The sequence below is a fragment of the Malus sylvestris genome, chromosome 15 (genome assembly GCF_916048215.2).
Source record: "Malus sylvestris chromosome 15, drMalSylv7.2, whole genome shotgun sequence".
Lineage (NCBI taxonomy): Eukaryota > Viridiplantae > Streptophyta > Magnoliopsida > Rosales > Rosaceae > Malus > Malus sylvestris.
Window position 1 is genome coordinate 3,381,323 of NC_062274.1, and position 26,425 is coordinate 3,407,747.

At 39.7% G+C, this 26,425-nt stretch overlaps 6 protein-coding genes across 6 annotated transcripts; 3 read left to right on the plus strand and 3 right to left on the minus strand.

Annotated features, from left to right (window-relative positions):
- Positions 1 to 863: 863 nt before the first annotated feature.
- LOC126603772 (copper-transporting ATPase PAA2, chloroplastic) lies at positions 864 to 6,683 on the minus strand. The gene is made up of 17 exons (XM_050270731.1): positions 5,932 to 6,683; positions 5,755 to 5,832; positions 5,511 to 5,608; positions 5,329 to 5,382; positions 5,006 to 5,092; positions 4,701 to 4,865; positions 4,466 to 4,576; positions 4,305 to 4,373; positions 4,016 to 4,125; positions 3,683 to 3,788; positions 3,139 to 3,205; positions 2,860 to 2,939; positions 2,263 to 2,714; positions 1,973 to 2,147; positions 1,584 to 1,715; positions 1,296 to 1,446; positions 864 to 1,149 (listed from the first exon to the last, which is right to left on the minus strand). The coding sequence occupies exons 1-17, from the start codon at positions 6,569 to 6,571 to the stop codon at positions 1,061 to 1,063; spliced, it is 2,664 nt and encodes an 887-aa protein (XP_050126688.1). The 5' UTR covers positions 6,572 to 6,683; the 3' UTR covers positions 864 to 1,060.
- A 777-nt stretch (positions 6,684 to 7,460) lies between these two features.
- Positions 7,461 to 9,027, plus strand: LOC126604573 (ylmG homolog protein 2, chloroplastic-like). Its single transcript, XM_050271862.1, has 3 exons — positions 7,461 to 7,831; positions 8,209 to 8,408; positions 8,602 to 9,027. The coding sequence occupies exons 1-3, from the start codon at positions 7,553 to 7,555 to the stop codon at positions 8,879 to 8,881; spliced, it is 759 nt and encodes a 252-aa protein (XP_050127819.1). The 5' UTR covers positions 7,461 to 7,552; the 3' UTR covers positions 8,882 to 9,027.
- Positions 9,028 to 9,414: 387 nt separating this feature from the next.
- LOC126604575 (uncharacterized) lies at positions 9,415 to 10,527 on the plus strand. The gene has a single exon (XM_050271864.1). The coding sequence runs from the start codon at positions 10,066 to 10,068 to the stop codon at positions 10,417 to 10,419; it is 354 nt and encodes a 117-aa protein (XP_050127821.1). The 5' UTR covers positions 9,415 to 10,065; the 3' UTR covers positions 10,420 to 10,527.
- Positions 10,528 to 10,560: 33 nt separating this feature from the next.
- Positions 10,561 to 12,679, minus strand: LOC126604574 (uncharacterized). Its single transcript, XM_050271863.1, has 2 exons — positions 12,470 to 12,679; positions 10,561 to 11,419 (listed from the first exon to the last, which is right to left on the minus strand). The coding sequence occupies exons 1-2, from the start codon at positions 12,543 to 12,545 to the stop codon at positions 10,794 to 10,796; spliced, it is 702 nt and encodes a 233-aa protein (XP_050127820.1). The 5' UTR covers positions 12,546 to 12,679; the 3' UTR covers positions 10,561 to 10,793.
- Positions 12,680 to 15,426: 2,747 nt separating this feature from the next.
- LOC126603780 (uncharacterized) lies at positions 15,427 to 17,761 on the plus strand. The gene is made up of 7 exons (XM_050270738.1): positions 15,427 to 15,683; positions 15,790 to 15,826; positions 16,801 to 16,871; positions 16,962 to 17,056; positions 17,159 to 17,226; positions 17,343 to 17,450; positions 17,521 to 17,761. Exons 1-7 carry the CDS (start codon positions 15,473 to 15,475, stop codon positions 17,651 to 17,653), a joined length of 723 nt encoding a protein of 240 aa, XP_050126695.1. The 5' UTR covers positions 15,427 to 15,472; the 3' UTR covers positions 17,654 to 17,761.
- Positions 17,762 to 17,885: 124 nt separating this feature from the next.
- Positions 17,886 to 24,448, minus strand: LOC126603779 (F-box/LRR-repeat protein 15-like). Its single transcript, XM_050270737.1, has 17 exons — positions 23,625 to 24,448; positions 23,001 to 23,262; positions 22,759 to 22,891; positions 22,191 to 22,290; positions 21,904 to 22,101; positions 21,554 to 21,824; positions 21,359 to 21,457; positions 21,183 to 21,271; positions 20,960 to 21,059; positions 20,700 to 20,870; positions 20,168 to 20,320; positions 19,830 to 19,990; positions 19,527 to 19,725; positions 18,885 to 19,333; positions 18,725 to 18,788; positions 18,390 to 18,476; positions 17,886 to 18,307 (listed from the first exon to the last, which is right to left on the minus strand). The coding sequence occupies exons 1-17, from the start codon at positions 24,023 to 24,025 to the stop codon at positions 18,227 to 18,229; spliced, it is 3,018 nt and encodes a 1,005-aa protein (XP_050126694.1). The 5' UTR covers positions 24,026 to 24,448; the 3' UTR covers positions 17,886 to 18,226.
- Positions 24,449 to 26,425: the final 1,977 nt, after the last annotated feature.

The window sequence follows — 26,425 nt, forward strand, 5'->3', positions numbered from 1 at the left end:
ATTGGTGAAACAAAAGTTTGTGGGTACATAACTGCATCATATATAGTACCGACTAGCGTCTTCTTTTTTGGTACTACAACCTCTTTGGATGTCTTTTTCCTTTGGATTATGTAAATCCAAAAAAATACCTCCAGGATCCCACCAAAACTTCACCATCCTTTGAAATGCAAACAATCCCTCAACGGCCAAAAAAATATTTTGAACTGAAAAGTTCTGTGAAGGAGTGCTCATGAGTTCAGTCCGAGAAGAAGTTCATCTCCCGTATTGAAATAACATGAGTGTATTTGAGTGTATTTGGCATAAGGATATACCGATATACGAAGAGACGGTCTCTAAGAGCTAGCGTTCCCCTAAAGACGTATATTCCGTTTGCCGGATGGGGTAATGGCACCATCGCCTGAAATTTCGCCGCCGCTAAATTAAACGACATGATTCTTGAATGCATCGGTGCTGAACGCTCTGTATATTCAAACTCTTAACCATTGCAAGAACCCACGATAAGCCCTCTATGAAACTGTTTCTTTGAGATCTTGACGGACTCCATGCCAAAAGATGGCGAACATCCGGCTTCAAACACTTCAATGCGAAAAGGTTTACTAGTTTGAGAGTACTGGTTCAGAGTACGAGCCTGAAGCTGCCGGTATTGATGCCATCGACTGTGTGGCTGAGGTGCTTTTTGACAAAATAAGAACTGCATATTAAAGCTCGCCATGACTTGGATGCACACCGATATCGCAGTGGAGATTTCTCCGAAAGCTGAGAGTTTCTACAACCATATCGTATTGAGGGGTTCACTTAGTCGTGGGGATAAATACTACTAGTTCGTAATGCTAAGTTAGGATTTTCCTGTTTGAATGTCGAAATGTTTTTTAGATTCCGGTGGGCTTTATTGATACTGTATAGGAAATATTATCAATTACATAGATTCGGGTACGACACAATAAGGAAGCAATAGCTTTCCTGTTTAATTGATTCGACTATCAATAGGAAAATGAATTAAACGAACCAGATTATTCAACTTGAAGTCTTGGACAGACCGGCATCTGCAGCACTAGCTTAGCTAACTCTTTCTACTCCCGTCGGATTTATGGAGCTGTAGAAGCAATGAATTGGAAACTACAAATATTGAGCTCAAGGCCATCATCCCGCCTGTAACAAGCATTTAGAAGGATCTATCAATCTCTATGCAAAAATAGTGGTACGCAATGGCATGTTTTGCTAGAAGTTTCAATGTTGATGGTTCCAGTGCCATTCAAGGAAATATTTATAGAAATGAGAGAGATGATGTTACTCACCGGAGAGTGATGGTGTCATGGCAAAATCATATTGAGGAAGCAGTACTCCGGCAGCAATGGGGATGGCAATTAGGTTATATGCGATTGCCCAAGATAAATTTTGATACACTTTTGCCATTGTTGCCTGTGACAGTTCCAGGGCATCTACAACCTGCGGGCAACAGGTTCCGTGATTTAAAAAAAAAGGGGTCGTACCCAGTGCACAAGGCTCCCGCTTTACGCAGGGTCTGGGAGAGGTAAAAAATGTAGAGAAGCTAGTAAGCCGTGTTTATGAGATTGTAGAATTACTTGTGATAATTTGTTTCCAAGAAGTATAATAGATGCAGCATTTGAAGCGGCATTTTCTTGCCCCTCAATCTGTAGGGCAATCCCAACGTCCGCAAGTGCCAAAGATGGTGCGTCATTTATGCCATCGCCAACCTTCAGAAATTTAGACATGTCAGTTTGAGCATCAACTCCAGAAGGCCTAGTTAGAGCTATTCGACATTTTACCAGAACCACCATGGTGGAAACAAGAAGTTCCATAAAATGATGGTTTCTTGATTATAAATTGGTATAAGTGTGTGAGGCCGCTGCTCTATGTAGCTCTCAGCAACAGACAGATTTACCACCATTTTACAATAGCTTTGGAGCACAAAATACGTAAAAGAATTAGATAAGTGATCAAGGATGCTTACCATTGCAACGTGATGTCCTGCATCTTTAAGACTAGAAATAGCTCCAGATTTTCCCTGTGGAGTCAATGATGATTTGACAAATTCATTTTCTATTCCAACAGCTTTCGCTATAGTTGCAACTGCCTCTTCCCTGTCTCCAGAAAAGAGGACAGTTTGGATACCCTTCTGCTGGAGTCTTGCAGTCAGAGAAACAAAATGTCAGCACATAAGGCAGAAAATAACTCGTTAGCAATAGAGTAGAAGAGTTGCATAGATGATGCAGGCTATCAGATTTTGGGTCAATATGTTACCTATTTACAGTAAACTCAGCATCATGACGCAGGCTATCAGATATTGCAATAGCACCGATGATGCCTTCTCCTTCACGGCCAACATATACAATAGTTTTTGAATAACTTGAAGGTGTTATGCCTTCTGATGATTGGCGCACAGTATGTTCTAGATTCAAAAGATCAGACACATTGGCTTTTGCCTGGAACCGTTCACGGACCCATTCTAAGCTACCAACTGCAACCAATCGGCCATCGACTTCTGCTAAAGTTCCAAAACCCGGTTCTGTTAATTGCCTTCTCGTGACTGGGATACTCATATTCAATGATTTTGCTTTATTTAAGATAGCCTTTGCAATTGGATGTGATGCTGTATTCTCCACTGCAGCAGCAATTTGAAGAATTTCCGACTCTTCATACATGAAAGATGCAATACCAGAAACAGTGGGTTTTCCTTCTGTAAGAGTTCCTGTCTGAAGGGTGAGGTTTGGAGTGAGATTTCAGATTCACATACAAGCTCTACAGTGCAGTGCATAACTTATTCAACATATCCATAGAACTTGACTCGTGAGTGCCAGTTTCTGTGTATGAGCACGATGTTCTGATATATAAATCTACCTTATCTAAAGCAATATAATCTACGTTGGCTAAGCGTTCAAGCACATCTGCTCCTCTAACAAGGAGTCCTTGCCTTGCTCCTGCTCATTTTTCAGTGCAGTAAAAGTAAAATCAGAACTCTCCAGAATTACATTAATGTCATAACGAGTAATAATTGTAAGCATGTTTGAAAGGGCCAGCAGCTAGCTGCAGCTCTCTTTCGACTAAACTGTCACATTCAAAAGTGTTTGGTATATGAGGAACAATATGCAGCATCAAAGACAATTATAGGTGGTGTACCGAGTGAAGTCCCAACTAGGATTGCTGTAGGTGTGGCAAGACCCAGTGCACAAGGGCAAGAAACAACCTGCAAAAGAAACATGCATGCTTGTTTGAAAAACATTTAAGGATAGGTTTTCCATATGAGATGCATACTCCACAAAGCAGGAAATACGTCTAGTAATTGGCAGATAGTTCAGAGTGAAACAACTTTACTGGGGTTGCTTAATCCAAAGAAGGGGTAGCCTTTGTATTCTAAAAGTAATGCTTCCGGCAACAAAATAATCCCAAATTCTACATGCAACCTGAAGTCACAGTATTTCATATTTGGTCACGCCTGACTTGGGTCTGATGTCAACTTCCACATAAACAAAGGTGCCTCTAGTGTTAGTGGTTTTATAAACAAATCGGTAGTTGTTTTGTTGGCATGATTACACAATTTTACCTAGAACCTAAGTTACGAATGAACCAACTGCCTAAATCAATTTTTTGAACAACAGTGATTGACAATCATAAAACAACTCCTCAAAACGAAGTCATTTGATTCATGGAACGTCATACTAACCAAGACATCAACAGCAAGTTTCAAGCTCAACAGCAATGGATCTCCATCTGGCCCAGCAATATCGTTGAGCAAAACATCTGGAAAAATTTGTGTTCCAAAGTAGTACCTGAACGCAAATTCAAAGCATAAGCATGTATAACGGGAAAGAACCATTTGGCACTCATGCATGACAATGTTTTCACTAGTCAAAATAAAGCACGATGGTTCTTCAATATACATGAAGTTAATAAATCTTTTCAAAAAATAGCTCAGGCCCAACAATTGTAAAATGTGTGTGTGTGTGTGTGAGAGAGAGAGAGAGAGAGAGAGAGAGAGAGAGAGAGTACCACCTACCAAAAAGCAAATGTTGTAGCTGATAGAGTCATTATACTGTATACAAAAGGTCCAGCTATTGAATCAGCAAGCCTTTGTATGGGTGCTTCATGTCCTTGAGCATCCTCAACCTAACAAGTATGATATATCATTCATCGACTAACGAGCAAGGGTGCCAAAGTTAATTATACTACACAGACAACATCAAACAAAAAAAAATTCCTTGCATTATTAACCTTCCCTCAATGGAAAAGTGTCTATCCTCTACATCATATGTAACAAATTGTCCGAGTGAAAGTAAGTTACTTACCATGCGAACGATCTTGGATATCATTGAATTGGAGCCAGTTGAAGATGCTTCAACCCGCAGAGGACCATCCTGAAATATGTAAACAAATGCCCTTCTGCTTTAGGCATGCAAAGGACAATCTAATAAAATTACACATCACTCTCAAGCTAACATAAACATACCCAGTTTATTGTTCCAGCTGAGACAGTAAGGTCTTTTTCCTTGAATACAGGAAGTGATTCTCCTGTGAGCATGGATTCGTCGACAACACTTCTTCCAGCCACAACTCTTCCCTGTTGAAGCAATTTAGTTTCAGAATACACTGAATCACAAGTTTACAAGAACATTCAAATTAGACAAGTAACTGAACATTTGTTTTTTCAGTGCTGGTCTCTGCGGACAATCCAAAATGCTTACATCCACAGGTATGGTTTCTCCTGGCAAAACCAACACAGAGTCTCCAACCCGAATATCGTCAGTTGGGACTTCAACGCATATTGCATCAGAGAAAAGTACACTGTTGCTGGAGGAATCATTTTCCGAGGAACCAATTACAAGTCTTGCTTGTGTGTTTATCAGTGACTGTCAAGCACATTCAAATCAAACTTGTGTTGGTATACATAAAATATTGAAGTATAAAAGAAGAAAAGCCACATCATGCATATATTATAATTAAAATTTATCAATTTGATTTTTTCTACATGAGTCGGATTCTAACTTACCAAGAGTTCATTCATATCACTAGATGCCTTGATCCTTGCCCTTTCCTCGAGAGAACGTCCTAGGAGCACAAAACCAAGAAGCATGACCTGCATACTAAAAGAGACGAGCTTTATGTGAGAATCTCATCAACCAAAGATCTTTAGTATCTATGTAAATATGTAACTGTAAAATGCAGGTTCTCAAGCAAACCCAGAAAAATGCAAAATGGGATACTAAAGGCTCAAGCTTGATACGAGATATCAACAACTTCTCGTAATCGTGCAAAAAGCAGAAAATTTCATAAATGATAAATAATGAAAAGGTTGAAAGCAAAACCAGTCACCGGCTCATCGAAGAACGCTGCATCCCATTGAAGCCCAGGGTTGAGAAGCGAGACCTACACAAGCGAAGTATTTAAATTTCAAAACTTTGAACACCAAAACAAATTGGAACCAACTTGCATTTAAATGAAAAAAGAAGAATCAACGCTAGTTACTAAAACAAAGCAAACAAACAGGGACTGACCGCACTAATTGTAAAAGCTGCGAGGGATCCGAATCCCACAAGAGAATTCATGTTTGGTGCTCCTTTCTTGAAGGCTCTCAGACCATCAAAAAGCAAGTCTGCCCGAAATTAGTTTGAAAAAGTATCAGCAAATGCATGAAAAGTGAAAATTTGTTAGTTTATACAGCAGAAAGCACTTCTACTTAGAAGATTGCAATCCAAATTTTCTGAAAGGTGCAAGTAAATTGCAGGAAGATCAACGAACCTCGGCCAGGTCCCAACAAAGCTCCGGTAGCTAAACCCGCCTTTACATACGAATTATGCAGCAGCTCCCAAAACGATCCTAATCCAATTCAAACCAAAATCCATTGTCAAAATCGAAATACACAAAATTAAACAAAGCTGTAAAGAAAGAAAGCATTTTTGGTTGTTAGTAAATTACCATGAGCAGCATGAATTCCAAGAGAATGCAAAATGTGAGAAGCATGCGATCCGCAGCACAATGCCACTAAAGTCCAAGCTAAAATCACTCTGTTCCTGCTCTTCACCAGCATCTCCTCCTTCTTCCTCACCGTCTCCTTCCACTTCCTCACGCTCTCCGCCACTCCCATCCCGGAAGCCCTCCTCTTGGAAGCGAATCCGCACTCCGTCAGCCTCCCCGCCAGGCTCTCCGCCGCGACATCGGCGGCGACCTCCGGCCTCAGCTTGATCGCCGCCGTTTCGGTCAGCAAGTTGACCGCCACCGAGTCGACTCGGTCGTCGGCGGAGAGAACAGATTTGACTCGCGAGACGCAGCCGCCGCACATCATCCCGGAGACATCGAGCAGGACCGATGCCTCGGCGGGTGGATCATTCTGGACTTGCTGAAGCGGCGCTGCGGCGTCGGCGGAGGTCTGGAGGGAGCTGCGGAGGGTGAAATTAGGGATTGATTGGGGCCGGAGGAGGTGGTTGGAACGGCGGCGTTGCGGGAGGTGGGGCTTGAAGTTGAAGGCGAAGCGGTCAACACTGGAGGAGTTGGTGGTGTAGCTGAAGAGGAGCTTGGGGTCAGAGGAGAGAGAGAGCCTCAGCATACTGTTTATCATTGCTGCAGATTCTAGAGAGAGAAAGCTTAGTTTAGAGAGAGAGAGAGAGATCTGATAGTAAGAGAAGAGAAGAACGTAAGTGGTGGAAGATGAAGGGGAAAGGTTGAGGTGGTCGTTGAAAATGGGTAAAATAATTGGCGCTGGAATTAAATTTAGTTTGCCACGTCGGATTCTTACCCAACTGTTGTCGGCCAGCAGCTCACCTCGTGTAAAATAAGCTCGGATACAAAATATTAAAAAAAATAGGAATCATTGTAGATTAGTTTTTTTCGATTTCGTTAATCAACAGTTAAGTAATAATTCAATAATTAATAAATACGTTATATAGTTCATAAATTTTGGTCTAAATAAATGGAATTTCTAGTATTACTTTTTTTTTCTTTCAAATCATGTGATCTGATAGTTGATGGTTGAACGTTTTCTTTAAATCACTAAAAAGATGTTCAATCACTCACTATGACCAACTCTCATCTCTATTCAATTAGTAGTTCTCACAGTTTGGACCGTCAATTGTCACATTGATTTATAAAAGATATTCTAAATTTGATCTACCTAACTTTTTTTTTTATTATCACTTAATATTATGATCTGGTAGAATTCTTCTTCAGTTATAAGTGAGAGATCTTAAGTTCGATTTTGGCCAAAAGAAAATTTGAACTATATTATTGCTAGTCTATTATAAGATTTAGTCTATGCTTTATAGATAATATCTTTTATTCAAAAAAAAAAAAACTTTTCTTTATTATTATATTATTGTTAAGTGGGATTTCCATGTATTTCTTTAACGCAATAATTAATTATTGAAATATGATGAAATTAATGAACACCAAAATACCAAAGAAAAAACGAGTGGAGAGAAAACGTCGTCGTTGCAAGCACACAACGCCAGGGAAATACAACACCAATTATCCAAAAATACTCTCCCCTGATCCTACGCTTTATCTGGTTCAGCTTCGGCTTCCTCACCACCACCGAACGAAAATGGCTCCCAGCGAGTCGGCCTCCGCCACCGAAACCCCAAAACCTCTGGCACCAAGCTTTGGAATGCTACTTTCTTCCACCAACTTCGCACCATTTCTCAGAGCATCACCGTCGTCATCATCCTCCAAGAAGCCCCATTTTGTTCTTCCGGACATTCCCGCTTCGATTGCATCCGCCGCCGATAAGTGCTCCCAATTGCTTCACTCGCTGGCATCTCAAAACCCGCTTCTCAGCAAGCTAATCTCTTTGCGCTGCGAATTTCAAAGTATCTGCCACCAGGTTTTTCTACTTCTCTCTGCATTATTTCTTTCATGATTATTTTCAATATTAATGCAACTATGCAATTGTAAACAATGCTTCCTTTTTCTTCTTTGAGCTTTCCGATTCGTTAATATCGTCACACTTTAGAGAAAAACACTTCGACTCCGATACTTTTTGAGAAAAACACTTCAAGCTCGATACTTTTGAGAAAAACACTTCCACTCCGATACTTTATAAAAAAACACTTGAAGCAAGATACTTTAGGGAAATAATAAAACACTTCAAGCCCGATACTTTAGAGAAAACACTACTTTATGTTGGTTAGAACATGATAAGTCGTTATGATTGAACTCTTTGAAGTGTGTTTTTATTGAATTATTGTTGTTGTTGTTCAGATTGGGTGCAGGAAGAACAATCAGGTGAAGGCTTTATCAGCTCACAATTTTGCGGCGGTTTTGCCGGGAGATTCGGTGGCGGGGCTTGTGGTGGCAAACGGCATCTCCAACTTCTTGAACTTGTACAACACTCTCTTGGTTGTTAGGCTTGTCCTCACCTGGTTCCCCAACTCCCCTCCTGCCATTGTTGGCCCCCTCAGGTATTGTAATGATTTGATTTGGTTGTCATTGCTCGATATGTTGCATTGTCACACTATGAATTAGGATCTAGGACCGCACAGTTCTGTATATTCTACTTGATCAATGCTCGTAATTTATAGTTTGACAGCATAACATGACCGATTGTTGGGTAAGAGAACGTCAAATTGATTATGATGTGGATTTGATGTGCAGCACAATATGTGATCCGTACTTGAACATATTTCGGGGGTTAATCCCACCGCTTGGAGGCTCATTGGATCTCTCTCCCATTCTGGCATTCTTGGTTTTGAATGCCTTTACAAGCACAGCTGCTGCGTTACCTGCAGAGCTTCCAGCATCACCGTCGTCAGTAGCTTCCCAAGAACTCACTGCTTCTCCTACCGAAATCGCTAACCTCTCTACATGTCAAAAGAAATGGATGACGAGACTTCAGGGCAACAACAACACAAAGAGCTCAGGCGGTGTCAATTAGGTTTACACTCTATTATTCTCTTGTAATATCGAGTAGCGAACACTAATCTTACGGCTATTCCCTTCCTTCTTTGTTTTGTACTTGGCTGAAATTGCAGAAATTTTTTGCCTAGCATAAAGATAGTGATGCTATTGATGCTTTTCATATGTTGCTGTCTAATTTGAAAATGTAAAAGCACTTAGCATTCGACCCCAAGCCAACAAGGTTGCTGCTTTGCAAGGGACGAGGAGGGAACATCTATCGTACGTAGCCTTACTCTTACTGCGCAAAGAAGTTTCCACGACTCAAACCCATGACCTTTTAGTCACAAATAAACCACCTTTCCTTAGAACCAATGAATGAATATGCAAGTTTGTGTATTTGCCTATTTCTTGATGGATTTGAAGTGGACATTGTTGAAGTTTAGTTTTCACTTTTCAGGTCCAAAGAATGATTCCCAAAACCAATTTTCATGGATAAATATCGTGGAGCATTGAACTAGAGGAGGAAACCTTCCTGTAACGGGGATACCAATATGGCGCTATCCTCAACTGACCAAGCGTTGCCATGTGAAACAGTTTAAACACTAATGTGGTTACTTGGCTTAATAAGATAGCACTACAATGTCATTCCAGTTGTTTGTAAGTTCTTCTCGAACTTCCTGCCTAGAAAAACGTTTGAACTAAGAAGTCATATAGGCAGCTCCACCCCCTCTTTGTAGGGTTTAGACTTTTAGACCTAAGTTGATTTTGGTAGTTTTGGCCCCTACGCAAATCTTTTTCCTTGATAAATTGATCAACTTTAGTGATATTTTCAACTAGGCTGACGACTTTAACATTTGTCTTTTAGCCTATTGCACTCATATGAATGCGAAAAAATTATAAAATATTCAGTTTAGAGTGGAGATGGTTAGCGTCAGATTTGCTATTCAACTCATATGGTAAGAGTCTTTGAAAATTCATGGGAAGCATGAGGAATCCGATTCCATTCAGCCACAACCAGTACAAATTATCTCTAAATTTTTGTTATTGGAGAATAATCTTTCCCACTCAGCCTTGCACTAGGGCTTCGTGTTTAAGCTTCTAACTTCTACTCTTTCAAAGAGCATCCACAGCGGACATTTTCACCTTTTTAAGCTTCATAAGAGATCCAAGTTAGAGAACAGAAGGTGGTTTCTCCCGACTCTCCTAAGTTGGCATCATAAAATGGAACTTGGAGCAACGTGGAGGACGAGCAGGTTTTCATCATACGAGAAGCTGGTGGCGATAGGGTTGGCCCTTCTAGCCGTGCTTTCTCCTCTCTACATCGACCGCAGAACTACAGATGATTCAGAGCTTGATTCGGAGGAGCCTATCAGCTTCGCTTCTTGGCTGCCTTTGCTGCTCTTGGTGTTGATCTTGGCCATCGCTTTGTCACTTTTCTTAGACAGAAGCTTTTCCAGGTTTGATCCTTATTGGATTCACAGAGTTGGCGGTTCTTCGAGTGGTATAACAATAATCCTCATGGTTCTGGCTTTGGTTTTGAAGTGTAAATCTTCCATTAGGAACTGGGACGCTTAAGCTCAAATCTTTTGCAGTACTTTCTCGTTTTGCTGTGTAATTTGCTCTACGTTATGCAGAACAGAGTTCATGTATAAATAAATAAGAGTTAGCAGCTTCTTCTCTGCATTATCTTTCCAGTCATAACAAATTACGAAAAAATTAGAACCAAATAGATCGTTCATCAATCATCATTCATCTGTAATATAGAATAAATGCTTCTTGGCAGCCATTAGCCAATAATGTACTATTTTACAACTGAAGAAAATGAATGGCATTGATCGCGCCGTTCAACTCTACATACAAGAAAGCCAGAAAGAAAAACCCAAATTACAACAGACCAAAAGGGTTCCCAGAAATAATTGGAAAACAAATCCAGTATCTTAAAAACATGATCACAATCCAAAGGCATACCACATTGCAATCAGAGCCGTGGCAAAAAATGGCCACAGATGACTGCTTCTAGACCAATCATCGGCACCACTGGCCGGGTGATTTGATTCGCTGCAGTCATCATTAGCACCACTAAAGCATCCGGGCCTTGTTATTTTAGCCTCACCTCCCTCCGTTACGAAGCTGCTGTTAGTTTTTCCACCACTAAACAGCACACACCAGAAATATGGAGCTCCGCCATCACTGCCACTCGCAGCAGCTCCCACTTCAGTGTGGTTCTTATTGTATAGAATGTCCAAGCCCTTGCTGTTTTCAATCAAGATTGTTGAAAATGCTTCGTCAGCGTGGACATATTTGGACTGGCAGCCAATTAAACGACCGGTGATTGGAGTGAGGGTTGCGGGTTGAACGCCACAGTTGGGAGCAAATGTTTCGGCAAATGCAGAATCAGCAGGCTTCTTGGCGTCAGTTCCTCCTACAGCATCGCAGTCACCCTCGTATGCCTTTATGTACTGCAGGGCAATGCACGCCAAACCCTGGTTGCTGTAGAGGGATGATGCTTTGTGTGCAGTTCTGTTGCTGTTAATTATATCGACTAGCTTATCTGCCGGGTTGTTAGTAACTTTGACTGCAATTTTCATCCATGATAAATCGGAGCTTATAAGTTTTTGAGAGCCTCAAGCACAATAATACCGACACGATAAGGAGAAATGTTTTTATCCTTACAAGAATACACTATTTGAGAGCATGTAACTGATAAGTCAAACGGAAACCAATGAAACGAAAAATAGAACCCAATCAAGTGAAAAACTGAACCCAATCAAGTGAAAAACCGAATCCTAATGAAGCGAAAACTGCACCCGAATCCCGATGCAGTGAAAAAAAGGAACCCAATGAAACACAACAACTGAACCTAATGAGAAGTGGGAAGCCAAAAACAAAACCATGTAGATTCTAAAATGTATCGAATTCGTAAGGGGGAAAAGGTCCAATGCCAAGTTTAGAAATCAAAATCTGGCAATTTTATTAGCTGCATTGCATCCCAACTCACAGACCACCTCTTAAATCTCATCTGCTGTTTCGGTTGCCATAAAACAAACCTTCAACCGGCAACCTTCAACCGAAGAGAATATTCAAATCTAATCAAAATTACGGGAAGAGGATTCGAACTCGGATGCAGAGGGGGAGCAAACAGCTCTAGCCAACTTGGCTACGCCCTTATTCAAGCGTGCCCTTAAACATCACAATCCAAGATCCAAAATTGTAATATTGCTATGAAAAGAAGCAAGATTTTAAACTGCAAAAGTCTGCCACCAAATAGATCGACCCACTCAACACCTAAGCTCTGATCTTTAACCACAATGATCTAAATCCATAACAAACTCCAACCAATAAATTCACAGACTTTTATGCAACTGCAGAGATGAAAAGTGCATCCACATTTGGGAAAGTACATCAAAGACAAGACCTTCAAAGTTCAAATTAAAGAAACAGAAACCCAACAACCTTAAAGCAGCAGATCCAACAATCAGCACCCACAAAGAAATATATGTTCCAAATCTGAGACAGACGACAAATTTTCCAACATTTTGTACTTGCATTGTCTTCGTCCTATCAAAACATGCATAAAGACGGAAACTTTGAATATATTTGCATCGCAGATTTGCAGGACACTTACTTTGGGTACCAGCTGAAGCAGAGACGACAAGAACAGAAACTACAAGAAAGAGAAAGAATGTGCTGCTTGCCGCCATTGTTGCTGAGACTCAGGGGAGAGAGAGAGAGAGAGAGAGAGAGAGTTAAGGGGAGGAGAGGATGAGTGAGTGAGTAATGTGTCGGCTTCACTTGGGTAACTGGACAGCTATTATTTGCAGGAGCCTTCTTTTCTTCATATTTTTAAAAAACAAAATTTGTTATAAAAAAGAAGAAAACTTGTGTTTGTGGGTTGTGGTTGTTGTGGGGCCTTGTGAGAATGGTACAGACCACCAACCGGGTCACCGGGTTGAACCCGTTGTGGATCTATGGATGTTCCTTCAAAGTTGAGCCATTTCTCACAACCACATTGCCAATCATTGTCAGTTTGGTACATCTGCTTTGCAGTCTGGGATTATGGCAGTGTGGCTACTTTGTTACGTGGGTTGTCTAAACATGCCTTAATTGAATCTAATAATCCAATTATTGGTAGTTAGGATAGTTTATGAATCTAGGATACGAAGCATAATGACATTTAATTATAGTGGGTAGTTAGTTACTGTTGTTACAACGTGACGAGTAAGATAGAGATATTAGGGTGCGTTTGTTGCACCAGACTGTCTTGGACTGGATTAGCTTCATGGACAAAGCTGGACTGACTTAGACTAGACTAAGCTGGACTAACTTAACGAAACGTTTGGTGCAGTGTCGGACTAAGAATCAGGATAATAACAAAATTTTATACAAATACAAAAAAATTGAACCCCAACGTCAACATTTTCTGCAAAATCCAAATCCTAACATCCAAATCCAAAACCCTTCTCTGTGTCTGTGACCCAAGTGTCGAAAACCTTACCCTCTTCCCTCCTTTTCTTTCCGCCATGGAAACCCAGCCGAGTTGAAACCCCACAAACAAGACTCGGAACCCAGTTCCCGGAGACATGCGTCTTCTTCTCCATCGGCCTTTCCGCAAGCTCTCCTTCTTATCCTCCTCAACCTCCGGGCTCCTAATGGCCTCCAAGCAGCTACTCAAGTCCGCTCCTTTTTCGAACCCACTGACCCCTTCTGCACACAGACACCCTTCTGCAAAAAATTGAAGATTATTCTGCAAATTTGCATGTTTGAATTGAATTTGGGGATTTGAGTACTGGGTAAATTTAAATATGTCAAGCTCTATTTCTTTGTCTAACGGAGAGGGCCCAGGCGAGCTCAGAGGAATCAGACGACGGCGAGAGCGGAACCTTCCTTGGAGTTTGCAGCACAGAAGTCATTGTTGGAGCTCTATGCAGCTGTAATTTGGTCGGGTCGCCGAGAATATCGCCATAGTTCTCTCAGATTCGAAACGAGGGAATGGTCTTGGTGTGGTGCTGTGATCTCGTTGGATAGAAGACGCAACGCAGACGAAGCAAGGTCTTCGCAGAGGGAGGACGCCAAGTGGCGCAAAGGAGACGAAGCAGGTCTTAGCAATCCGGTGGTTTTCGGGGTGCTTCGCTAAGACGACCTAGCGAGGGAGATAGTCCACACGAGTCCGGGCTAGTCCCACTTAAGTTAGTCCCCAAGCTTACCAAACATGGGACAATAATCCTAGCCAGTCCAGTCCCACTTAAGAAGATGAAACAAACGCACCCTTAGTGTATAATTTCAAAAGTACTACATAAATTTTCTTTAAATTTATGCATAGAATTTAGAAAAGATTAACAACCTATTACTATAATAGTAAACGAGAAATGTTAAGGAGGCCCTTTCAAAAGTGGAAATCTTCATAAACTCTCAGTTATCTCATGTTTTTGGCACAATTCCCTTGCCAAATTTATAAAATATTGTGCCAAAGATATGAGGCAGCGGAGAGTTCTATTTTGAAAGAGTCTCCTTATCATTTCAAATATTGAATTGCAAATTGTAACAACTCAAACATTTGTTTTTTGAACAAAATTGACTAGCTAGTGACTTCACCACGACAATCCACCCTTTAGGGGCCAAAAGTTATTTCAACCTCTCCTAGTCACCATAATGTGATTCACCAATATTAGAAATCGAACTCAAGATGTGTATTGTAAATACGGACCTGAAATTCGTCTCAATTACTGAGTCACCCACGGTGGATATGAAACTCACACTTGTGTTACTTATTTCTAGGGCTAGAAATTTTTCCCGAAAATCTAAAACCAAACCAAAAAAATCTTGATTCCATACCAAAAAATTCCCAAATCGATAATACCGAAATTTTTTGGATGAATGCCGAACCAATCCTGAACCTTTTGGTACAGAAATCGGGATTACATATTCAATGGTTCGGGAATCCGAAACCAAACCGAAAATATATATGTATATTTATTTTGGTTGCATGCATGTTGAAAGTTGAATTTAAGTAATTTAAGAATAGACTATAATAAAAATAGAAGTATAAAATTAAGTAGTTTGGAACTTTGAAACGTCAATTTGACTTGGTAATAATGATTTGGTATTTCAATTGGTAAGAATTTTTAAATTGGTAATAGGTAAAAAGCCTAAATTTCAATTGATATGAATTTGAGTGACAAAATCAAAAGCCAAAGCCCAAATTTTAGTTCACAACCCAAAAAACTCAAATTTATGCCTAAAAGCTCAAAACTCAAAACCCAATCCCAATTATCCTGAAATACCAAAAATATTTCAAGAATCTCAAAAATTAAAAATACCAAAATTCCAACCCGAAAATTTTTGGTTTGGAATTTAGTCCTATTTTCTATTTGGGATTCCATAATTAACCACCCCTCCTGATTTCTCGTATGCACATTGCCACATACGACGCACGACATGCTTCATCAAATCAGAAAATTAAAATTATTGACCAAAAAAAAAAAAAAAATCAGAAAATTAAAATAATGCCCTTCAACATAACCCTCTAGAAATTGTTAAAGAGAGAATTTTCAAGGGCAGGTATGGAAATTCAGCATAGCCGAACAGATAAGACTCGCAGGTTTCTTCACAGTTGATCTGTGTCTCTAGCATGGCCACGCTGAGCAGCACCGCGCACGTTAGCACCAACCCCTTCAGCTCCTCGATTGTCCCTCTCTCACAGCACGTAAAGGTCGCCGCAGCATCAAAGAAGTCGCGGCGGGTGAGGTGCGCATTGCCACCCTCGAATTGGCGGGAGAGCAGGCGATTGGTCTCCATCTCTCTGTCACTCGCCCTCTCTAATCTGCTCCTTGTCCCTCACCGTACGGCTCATAAATCCTTATTCCCTGTTTGGCAGCAAAGAAAAGTAAACACTTTCTTTGATCAAAATTTAACTCAAACCACGTTGTATTATTGGGTTTAATGCAGATGCTGTTGCCGGCGGATTCGACAAGTATGTGAAAAGGTAATTACAATTTTTACTTTATTTAATCAGTGTTTAGCTATTAGTGCATTATCTTTCGGATACATCATACAAGCTTTAAGGTTTAGCTTTGGGAGGGGGCTAAAAGAGCTTTTGGCAAGCGCTTCTGATTGCATTTAATAGAAGGCATATTTTTCGATTTGTCCCGAACTTGTATGGAGTTGTTAATTTTCTTCTTGAACTTTAATTGTAACCGATTATGTCCTTGAACTTTTATAATTAGCTAATTTTGTCCTTGAACTATAGTTTTAGCCGATTACATTTTTGAATTTTTATAAATAACCAATTTCCCGCGTTAGATTTTATCCAATTTTTCATTCATCTTGATTACGGAAACAACACATTACACCTGTATGAAGGCAAAAATGATGGAAAATTGGATGGATAAAAAATTGAATGAAAGTTATTAAAATCTAACGCCAAGAGGGGAATTGGTCATTTATAAAAGTTGAGGGAGGTAATTAGCTAAAATTATAGTTCAAGGAATAAATTGACTAATTATAAAAGTTAATCGGCTAAAATTAAAGTTCATGAGAGAAATTGACAGCTCCATACAAATTTCGAGAGCAAATCAACAAATACCTCTTAATAGAAAAACTTACAAGAAAGTACTTTTGAGTTTTTAATAAAATTTGAACGTGTTTGTCATAAAAACAATTTTGCATCTTATGAGCATAAGTGTTTTTTAAAGAATCAAATTCTAAACGATCCTATGGAGGACCGACCATTTGGGAATGCATCATGTACAAAGCACTTGTGATCATAAGTGCTTTTGCTAGAAGCGTTTTTGTTAGGATTACATCATTTTATTCTATTAAATCCAAGTGCTTCGAGCTTCAGAAACAATTTTACGACCTAAAAGTACTTTTAAGTTTTTTTCCGCTAGACGCAGTTATTAGAAAGCGCTTTTAACCCATGCAAGTAGCGCTGATCATACCTAAATATGATAAACTCAGGAAGAAGCTCGACCCTCTCGAGGCTTATGTGTCGCCAGTCATACTCACCCAATTACAAATCAAGGACTTGGGTAATTTCCTTTGCCTTTGTTTTCCTTCATTCATTTTTCTAATGTCATTTTCGACGATTTATCGAGGCTTATATGTTTCAACAACTGCAGAGAAATCTCTGGAAGGTGATCAACCCCAGTTTGCTACTTGCCGGTCTCTGCTGCGTTCAGGCCCCGCAGCGTCCCTTCGCATAAATATTCGAGCTGTAAGTTGAGGATTCCTTGAGTAGCATCAGCTTTATGTCATTGCAGTTTTTATGTACATGATGAACTCCTAAGAGCCTTGGAATTGTTTTCGGGAACTACAGGTGGCGCAATATGCTTCAGATGATGGTAATGGGAAGGCTGCTTCGAGCGATGTTGATCAATGTCTCAGGTACCATCGCTTTCTTGACGAAACTATGCTCCTTCTGAACTGGGTACAGGAGCAGTCACAAGCTTATGACCGATGTCAACTAACTTTTAAGACGGAAAATTTTTCAATTTTTGAAGGGCCTTGGAGGAACTGGATTCCTTGCTTTTGCACGCAACAAGGAACGAACGAGCTCCAGTCAGTTCGATGAAGGCACAGATTAATACTGCCCTTAATGCGTTGGACAGGTGAATCTTTATCTCCCATCTTGTTTCACTTACAATGTCAATCTCCGACACACACCCGTCTTCTTTGCAGCCTCCTCAAAACTGTACCTTCGGAAGTGCTAGACAAGGGGAAGGTAGCGGCCGATTCTTACCGGAACTCGTTAGAGAACGCAGATCTTGATATTTCGGACCCGGACCTGAAGCAGTTGGAATCGATATTGTAAATACAAGAGCTATGAAAATCTCCAAACACATACACGGATGTTTTGTATACTTTGTATGGTGGTACATCGTTTTTCCTTTCACGGTTCGATGCATTTCTTGTACAACAAGACCTGAATCAAATCCTTACCGGCAGACGATCAAGGTGTGACAATACACATCTTTGAAATTCCGGTCCAAAAATAGCGAATCCTTATGGAAATTTCGGGAAGTCGAAAATGGAACTACGAAAAATTAATCAAGAAACGCAATTTATTGTATACACAAAGGCAGTACCAAATTCAGTACCCTATACACACACAACTCAATCGTTTAGAATTCCACTCGTCCCGAAAAAATCGAATACAAGAAAGATGAAGAACAATAGGTCAACATAATAGAAAACATTACTTATTGTATGGGTTACTACATAAGAAGCCTATGTCTGCTACCTATACTAATACCTAAATCAAATACCAGCACAATCGATGACACCATTTACATACAAGTTCCGGGATCAATGACCACGTCTGATTGCCGGACTACAAGCCGAATCCAATAAGCCCCCGGAAGAAAAGATGCATTTCTTGCTATAATCAAGACTGTTGCTGGCTGCTGAAGATGCGCTTCAAATTAGGGCATGCAGCACGTAATTTCCCCATGCTCATCGGGCTTATCTGTCAATCATCATAAAAGACAGTATTATAAGAGGTAGGTTTTCTTACAACGATATGGCGAAGGAGAGAAGATTGTACCGACCTTGGGACAAAAACGAACATCAAGAGTCTCCAGCATGCTACATTTAGATATGGCAGCTTCCACTGCGGCTTCATCAATGTTGCAGGACTAATACAAAATCCCAGCAAGAAAATGAACTTAGGGAGCAGCAAACAAAATAAAACTAATTTTATAAAAAAAAAAGATATATAAATTTAAGTCTAACCGCACCTCTCTTAAAAAATACAAAATACAAATTCCCCAGTTACATGCCTTTTCAACAATTTGTTCGTGGTTGAACATGAATTTTATGTGGTAATGAATATTTTTTTTTAAGGTGATAATCCGTATTATAACCACATAAGCAAAATGCATACCTGAAGAAAGAGACTAGTCAATTTCGGACAGTCAAGCTTCAAAACTTCCAAAGAAGTACAATTGCTGAAAGAAAAAACAGAAACGTTAGTAACAAGACAAAACATCATGAAAATCAAGAACCAAACATACAGAGATTTTCAAACTAAATAAACAAATTACCTCAAATTAAGGAAGCAGAGGTTGAAACAAGCGACATCAACGTCCTTTAAATTTGCAGAAAGAGAAAGGTTTAATGACGACATGTGGAAACAACGTGCTGCTTGTGGAATGACAACTTTCCTAATATTTGGACAGCCTACACAGTTGAGGTTCTGCAGTAACCGGTTTGGCTGCTCAATTGGAACCTGGACATTCTCAGGTAAAAACATGCCAGATAGGGCAGCAGGTTGCCCGGCACTGCTACCCCAATCCAGGTCATGCATGTTCACACAGCCATTCAAGCTCACATGAGTTAAGTGCGTACAAAAAGAAAGAAGCTCCTCGATAGCAGACTGACAGAGGGTTCCATAAGACAAATCCAGTTCTTGGAGAGCTGGAAGAGCCCCTTCCTTGTAAAGAGGCTCCAAGGATGAGTCAGATAAGTACTTGCAGGCTTGTAACTTTAACACCTGGGAGAAGATAAGATCCAAAAAATCATGTCAAAAAATCTGCCCAAGATTCTTCTAATTTAAGTTCAAATTAAAAACAAATCAACAAAGTCTGAGTAGGAGGACCAACATGCTATGTAAAATATCATATGGTAGGAGGACCAACACACTAAATTTAACAAAAAATCAACAAAGTATGAGTTGTAAAAATCACCTTAAGTTTCATACAAGACTCGAAAACTGGCTTCAAGTTCATCAAGAAAGTGTAGGACAAATCAAGCGCAATTAAATTTGGAAGACAGCGCAAAGAGTAGAGTCCATCAGAACCAACAGAGGGGCATGACATTAGAATTAAAGACTCAATCAGCGGGCATGAAGCAGCAGTTGCAGACAAGCAATCATCCCTAAGCTGACTGCATGTGCAAATTAATAGAGATTTGAGTTTAACTGAGCCTGAAACAGTAAGAGCAGAGCGGGCGGGTGGGTAGGTAAAGTATTAATAAGTAATGAAAATAACCTGCAAAAGGAAGCGTCCAGAGACGTTAATAATGGACAATTGATGGATACTTCAGCTAACACACCACATCCCTTCAGCTCAAGCAGCACCATATTCGGCGCTTCGATACTGAGCACATTCAATTTGGGACATATTCCCAAATTTAGTGACCTAAGACCAACCTGAAGAAAGGAATGAGAAAAGGATTCAGTTTTCTATTGACTGCTTAATGTCAGAATTAAAATGCAGTGAAAACAGTGTGATAAGCTCATGACTTTATATAAGGGCAACATAATGCATATTGTAAAACTCATAAATTTTCACAAAAATCTTTTTACTTTACAATCATTATATCTTACTGGACAAAATTCTGCTCTTTCAAGATGATCACAACCATCTAAAGAAACTTGTTCAAGATAGGGGCAAGTCAGTTCGAGAGAAGTAATTGCCCGGCAACCAACAAGTGAGAGGCTGACTATAGAAGTGCTGCAGAATCGAACTGCGGTTAAGCTCTGGGTGAAGTAAAAACAATATGTCAGCCAAAGGAAATATACATACCAAGAGACAGCTGATAACTCAACTGACCAAACAAGTAATTAAGGACGATTCAACCCTCCCTGAGTAACATACTAACAGTCCAAGTATCAGGGGGAACAAATAACATTCAAAGAGTTTTTCACAATACCCTATATGATTCAGGGGAATAACCAACAGGTCATGCATTGTTGACAACATGGTTTAAACTCACAAGTTTATTGCATCAATTTACAGTCTTACATAAGAACACATCAAATAATTTCAAACTGCAAAATTTTATATCATCCCATAAGCTAGCGTAATCATTTCTCAACAGTATTAACTCAGGTAATAAGAAGAGCTAAATTGACAAACCTCACAGTTTTCGAGAACCAATGTTTTGAGCAAAGGACACCCACCACCATCACTGAAAACATCACATATAGAATTTGTTAAAGATTCACAATCTGTAAGGTCCACTTCTTGCAAACTTTGGCATTGCAGTGCCAGCGTGGTTAAGCTCTCTTGCTTTTGCAGAGCTAGTTTCTGCAAATTCCAAAGACAACTTGTTCAGATTTCATGTGTCTAATAAAATGAACGCTAAAAGAATATTAATGGTTCTTCAGAAGACTTACCTGAAGTGAATTTGAAGTGATGTTGATACGATGGAGCACAGGACAGTTAGAGACCATTATTGATGACAGCATGATGCATCGTAGATTCAAATCAGCAAACCTGCAGGACAAATATGCAAGATTAAAAAATTTCTAAACAAGTAAGAGAAATTCTCCTCCCCAATTGGGAAGTTTTCTAGGTTTTTTCCACAAGGGAGGGGAGACTGGAAGAACATGAGCTTACTTGCGACAATGTACTAGCCTAATATTCTGCAAGCGTGGAAGATCCAAGTTGACAGCAGTAAGTAGACTGCAATTGTCAAGCTCCAAAACCTACAATGAGTAATAATCAGATTAATATGTTTAAGGCATTCAGTGAGACAGCACAAAAAATACAAATACTTGAGACCGGATTTATACCTCAAGCATGTAACTATGAGATATCGCAACCATTGAAGCCGAACTGATGCCCTCACAACTGTGAAGCTTAAGAACCGTCAACATTGGCAGTCTTACAGACTTCAAAAGGAAAACAATGCACAGAAGCATGTCAAATAAAACTAAATCCAAATATTGCTAATAAAAAAAGGGCAGCAGAAACCACTACAAACTAACCTCAAGGGATATATTTGGACAGTATGACGCATTGAGAACATGAAGATTAGCACAAGTAAGAGCAATCTCACGTAGAGTTTCATCACTAACACATGAACAATTTGACATATCTAAAGACTCTAATTGAGGACATGAAGTTGCTGCTGAACGAATTGCAGCATCTGACAGCTTGTGGCAAGAGCCTATATCAACATCATGCAAAAGAGGGCTATTAAGAACAGCCTGCGCCATGTTACTGCGCTTCAATGACAGAGTTTCAAGTTGCGGACACCTGCAGAAAATCAGATTCAGCACAAAATGTAACCAAGCAGACAGTATGTAACAATTCAATTATAACTAAAAAAAATCACCTGATGGATATGCGCATAACACGACATTTTGTTAATTGAAGATGACAGAGTCTATCATGGTTTATAGGTATCTCCTGGATACCATTACCGAGAGTAGCATCATTGATGATCAAACTTTTCAACATTTGACAGTCTGCCAAGGAATGGAAAAAGATGTCCCCTAGTTGCCCTTTACCTAGGATTAAAACCTCAAGATTCCTGAGAAACAAAAAAAATTAAGTTACGTGAACTGGAAACTATATAAAAGAATAAATAGAAGAGCATAAATATTTAGAAAAGCAATTTACCTCAATGAAGAGATAGCTTTCATGACAAGCAAGTGAATAGCAGGGGTACCAGAAATATTCAATTCTGTGGCATTGGGATACCGCCAACATATGTCCTCAACTGTAGTTGCATATAAAATGAGTAATAAGCACACAATTTTATATGATATTAAAATTCACACACATTAGAATTTACAAATGGAAACTAAAATTATATAAACTCAACAAACACATTATCCATGCCGCATAAATTATGAGTACTAACCACCCAACTTTTAATCTAATAAATGAATACTTCCCAAATGCATTATCCATATCATAAGCTATGTCATAACACAAGCGGTAAAATTACATACAGCCAAGCCAACAAGGCTCCCTGCTTTGCAAGGTCATACAAAAAACCAACCAATGCATGGAAAACCATTACACATTTTAGAGAGGGAGAATACAACATTCTGCCCAAAACACATCAGTGACCACTGGTACAAATTCTCTACTTACTTGGCAGTTAGCACAATAAATCTTCAGTTCTTATACTTAATAGCAGTGAACCACAAAAAAAAAAAAAAAAAAAAAGAGTAGAACTCACATTGATCCACAGATATACTTCGATTCTCAAAATTCAGACACCTCCAGAAATCTTCATGAGCACTAGCAGATCGCCACTGCCTGCAGACTATTGCAGCTCGGCAAAGATTAATGTGGTCCAAGAAAGAGAAAACCTGACAATAAGGAGAATATGATATTAACAATAGTAATTATAATAACATAGTTAGGACCAAAAGTGATAATAGCCCTTCACATATGCACTATACGCGACGCTATGCTTACCATATGTAACAGGTCATCTGTAAGATCCATCCGAACTTCTAAATCTTCTGTTTTTGAGGTGCCACTATTATCCCCTTCATCATCCTTACCACTTCCAGAATCAAAGGGGCCCTCCTCACCGCCATTATTAGTAGTAGTATCTTGAAAGAATGTCTCACTCTTAAATGGAACAAAAGAGCTCTGATTTATTCTGTAGTCTCTCTCTGCAGATGAACTGGAATTTCCCGCACCTGAAGACATTGCCATTGCATAATGGAAATCACTGCAAGAAAAAACGTTGCGGATAATCATGAGTATCTTTATTCCCAGCTGACAATCAGATTATACTGAAACCAAATAAAAGATAAGCATATACCACATACTCATTAGGTTAAAGTAAATTATTCCCAGCTGACAATCAAATTATACTGGAACCAAATATTCTAAAACATATAAACCTCTAAACTATTAGTAATGAAACTAATCAGTTAATCTTACATTCCCCAATTATTCACCCAGTAGCTATTAAAGGTCAATATTTTTGTAACCCCATAGAAATTTACCTAAAATCTACCAATCAATCAAAATTGAGAGCAAAACCCACAAAAATTAGAGAGAGAAAGAGAGTTACAGTGAGAAACTCACTGATTAAAGGATTGAACTTTGGCTCGCTTATGGTGTGAATCGTGATCACCACCATCGTCTGCAGCCGAGCTACTCTCGCCTCCGGAAAGCCTAGGGTTCCTAATTGAGGCCCTCAACGACGCAAGAGCGCCAACACACAGAGACTCGTCCCACTGAGCCCCGCCGCCGCGCATTGCCTGAACCATCCCTTCAAACAATCTCAGATGGTCGTCACGGCCGCGCTCATTCCCCACCAGCCCCAAACTCTGAGCATTGCCGTCAATTTCGTCGCCATTCCCAACGGCGACCTCCGAATTGCCGTCATTTCCGAAATCCCCCTCGTTCATGATCGCCTTCGCCTCGCTACCGTCCTCTTCTGGTTCGTCTCCTTGGGTGAAGCATAGGCAGCACCAAATCTTCATGCACTCGAAGAGCAAACCCCTCGGGACTCAGCAAACCCTAGGTCGCGATCCGACGCATCTCCATCCCCCTTCCGACTCCTCCCTCAAAATTAAAACCCTAATTGTCGCAGAAACGGCTTTTGAAACCCTAGAAATGTGAGGACCGTCGATTCGAATTTTTTTGAAATTTTTGGATTTTTCAATACGAATTACAACACGAATTGATCGATATCTACATTAATATACAGAATTGAATTGGGAAATTGGGAGGAAGAGCGGGAATTTCAGCGGATCTGACAGGGGATCCTCCTGAAAGTGCTTATTTGCGGTGACGTGCTTTTTTAGTGTACCCTCGAAAGTGCTTTTGAAAATAATCTCTCTGTTTATTTTTCTACTTGGAAATGAAACTGCGAGTCTTGCAATAAGAGAGTCTTCCTTACAAAAAAAACAAGAAAAAGAAAAGGAAAACAGAAGTATTTATAGTGTAAACATGACGACGTCGTTCCCTTTTGTCTTTAGTTTTGTAACTTTCTTATTTGCTTTTCTCTTTCCTTTTCTGCTATTTGTTGTTTAGGGCCGGCTAGTAATATTTACAAAATGACTTTTGAAAAACTATTTTGTAAAACGGAAACAACAAATATGATTTAAATTTTGTTGGGAACGTGTTTGACAATTGAGTCCAAGAATGATTTTAGAAAATTAAAACATTGAAAACGCATTTTGTACCCAATGTCAAAAAATAAAAATAAAAATTTGTGTTTTGTAGTAACGGTATCTGTGGTGGTAAGGATGATGGTTGAGACAAGAGTGATGTTAGTAGCAATGATGGTTGAAGTAGTGGTAATAGCAGTGACAATAGAGATGTTACTATGTGAGTGGTGGCAATGGTGGTGTAGAGGGTAATGGTGAAAGGTGAAAGGTGGTGGTGGTGGCGGCGGTCATTATGATGGTGGTAGGGAATGGTTGTGTTAGCATTGCTTATGAGAGATGGTTGTGAAAATAGTAGTTGAGAGGTGGGGATGATGGTGGCGAAGATGGTGAAGGTGGTGGTGGCCATGATGAAGGTAATGGTTGGAGAATGTGGTAATGGTTGGTGGCGGTGCCAATGGTGCTACAAGATGGTGGTGACCGCCATGGTGTGACGGTGAGGGTGGCAATGGTAGTGGATAATGTGGTGGTGGTGGTAGTAATGGTGTTAATGGTGACGGGTGAGGTACATGTGGTGTTGGTCATAATGAGACAGTGGCGATAATGTAGACATCGGCAATGGTGAAATGGTGAAGGTGGTGGTGGTCATGGTAGCGAGGGTGATAATAGTCGCGGATATGGTGGTGGGAGGTGGTGTTGTCAAAAATAGTGGTCATGTTGGCGACATTGGTGATGGTAATAATGACATACGTGATTTTATTTTTATCAAAAACTCTAACTTTGTTTTATAATGCATCTTTTATATTTTATTATTTTGAATGTTTTTGAAATACAGATAAAACATAAAATATGTTTTACAAAACTTAGGCTAAATATTGTTTTTTGCATCTTTTTGTTTTTTGAGTTTATTTTCACAAAACAGTATGCCGAACCCATTTTTAATCCATAAAAATTTAAAAAATTGCAAAACGTTAACATACCCAATACACTCATTGATGTGTTTTTTTTTTTATTGTCAATTTCTTTATATATTTTCTTTTGTCATTCCATGCTTCTTACATTTCAAAAAGACTTAGAGAAATATTATTCGACCCCAATTGGCTTATCTCTACATCCAACTTAAAATTCTTTGAAACTTCAACTTTGCTCTTAGGTAAATAAAAAGAAAATAAAAATTAGAACTTGTTGGATAGCTTCGGCCATCAACACCTCTCCATATTTTCGGTGCACCCAATCGAAGTTGCAGCAACCATCGATGCTCTCCTTTCTCTTACTCCTTTATCTCTTGTTTCTTTATGCGAACTTAAATCCAATCAATCGGAAAAGAGAAGCCGGTATGAAGTGGAGCTATACAGTGAAAGATAACAGAACAAATTATTTAATCTCAACTCTGTAACTTGGGAGTTATACATATAAACCATGAAATTCAAACAAGGAAAACCCAATACAACAAGAAGAGTCAAACAACAGTTACATGACTATGTCCGTATTGGACATTGGTTTCCAATAGCAACTATAAGAGGTCACATTGATGACTGATTGGAGTTATAGATGGTTTTGGTTTATCAAACAGGAATTTAGAGCGGAGTCATGTTAGTGCAAACTCTCAAGTGTCACATCCTGGCTCGGGCCCTCATCACATCCCAAGCTTGATTATACCGTAACACAATATTGTCCGCTTTGGACCTCCACCATACCCTTACGGTTTTGTTTATGGGAACTCACACGAGAACTTCTCAGTGGGTCATCTATCCTGAGATTGCTCTCGCGCGA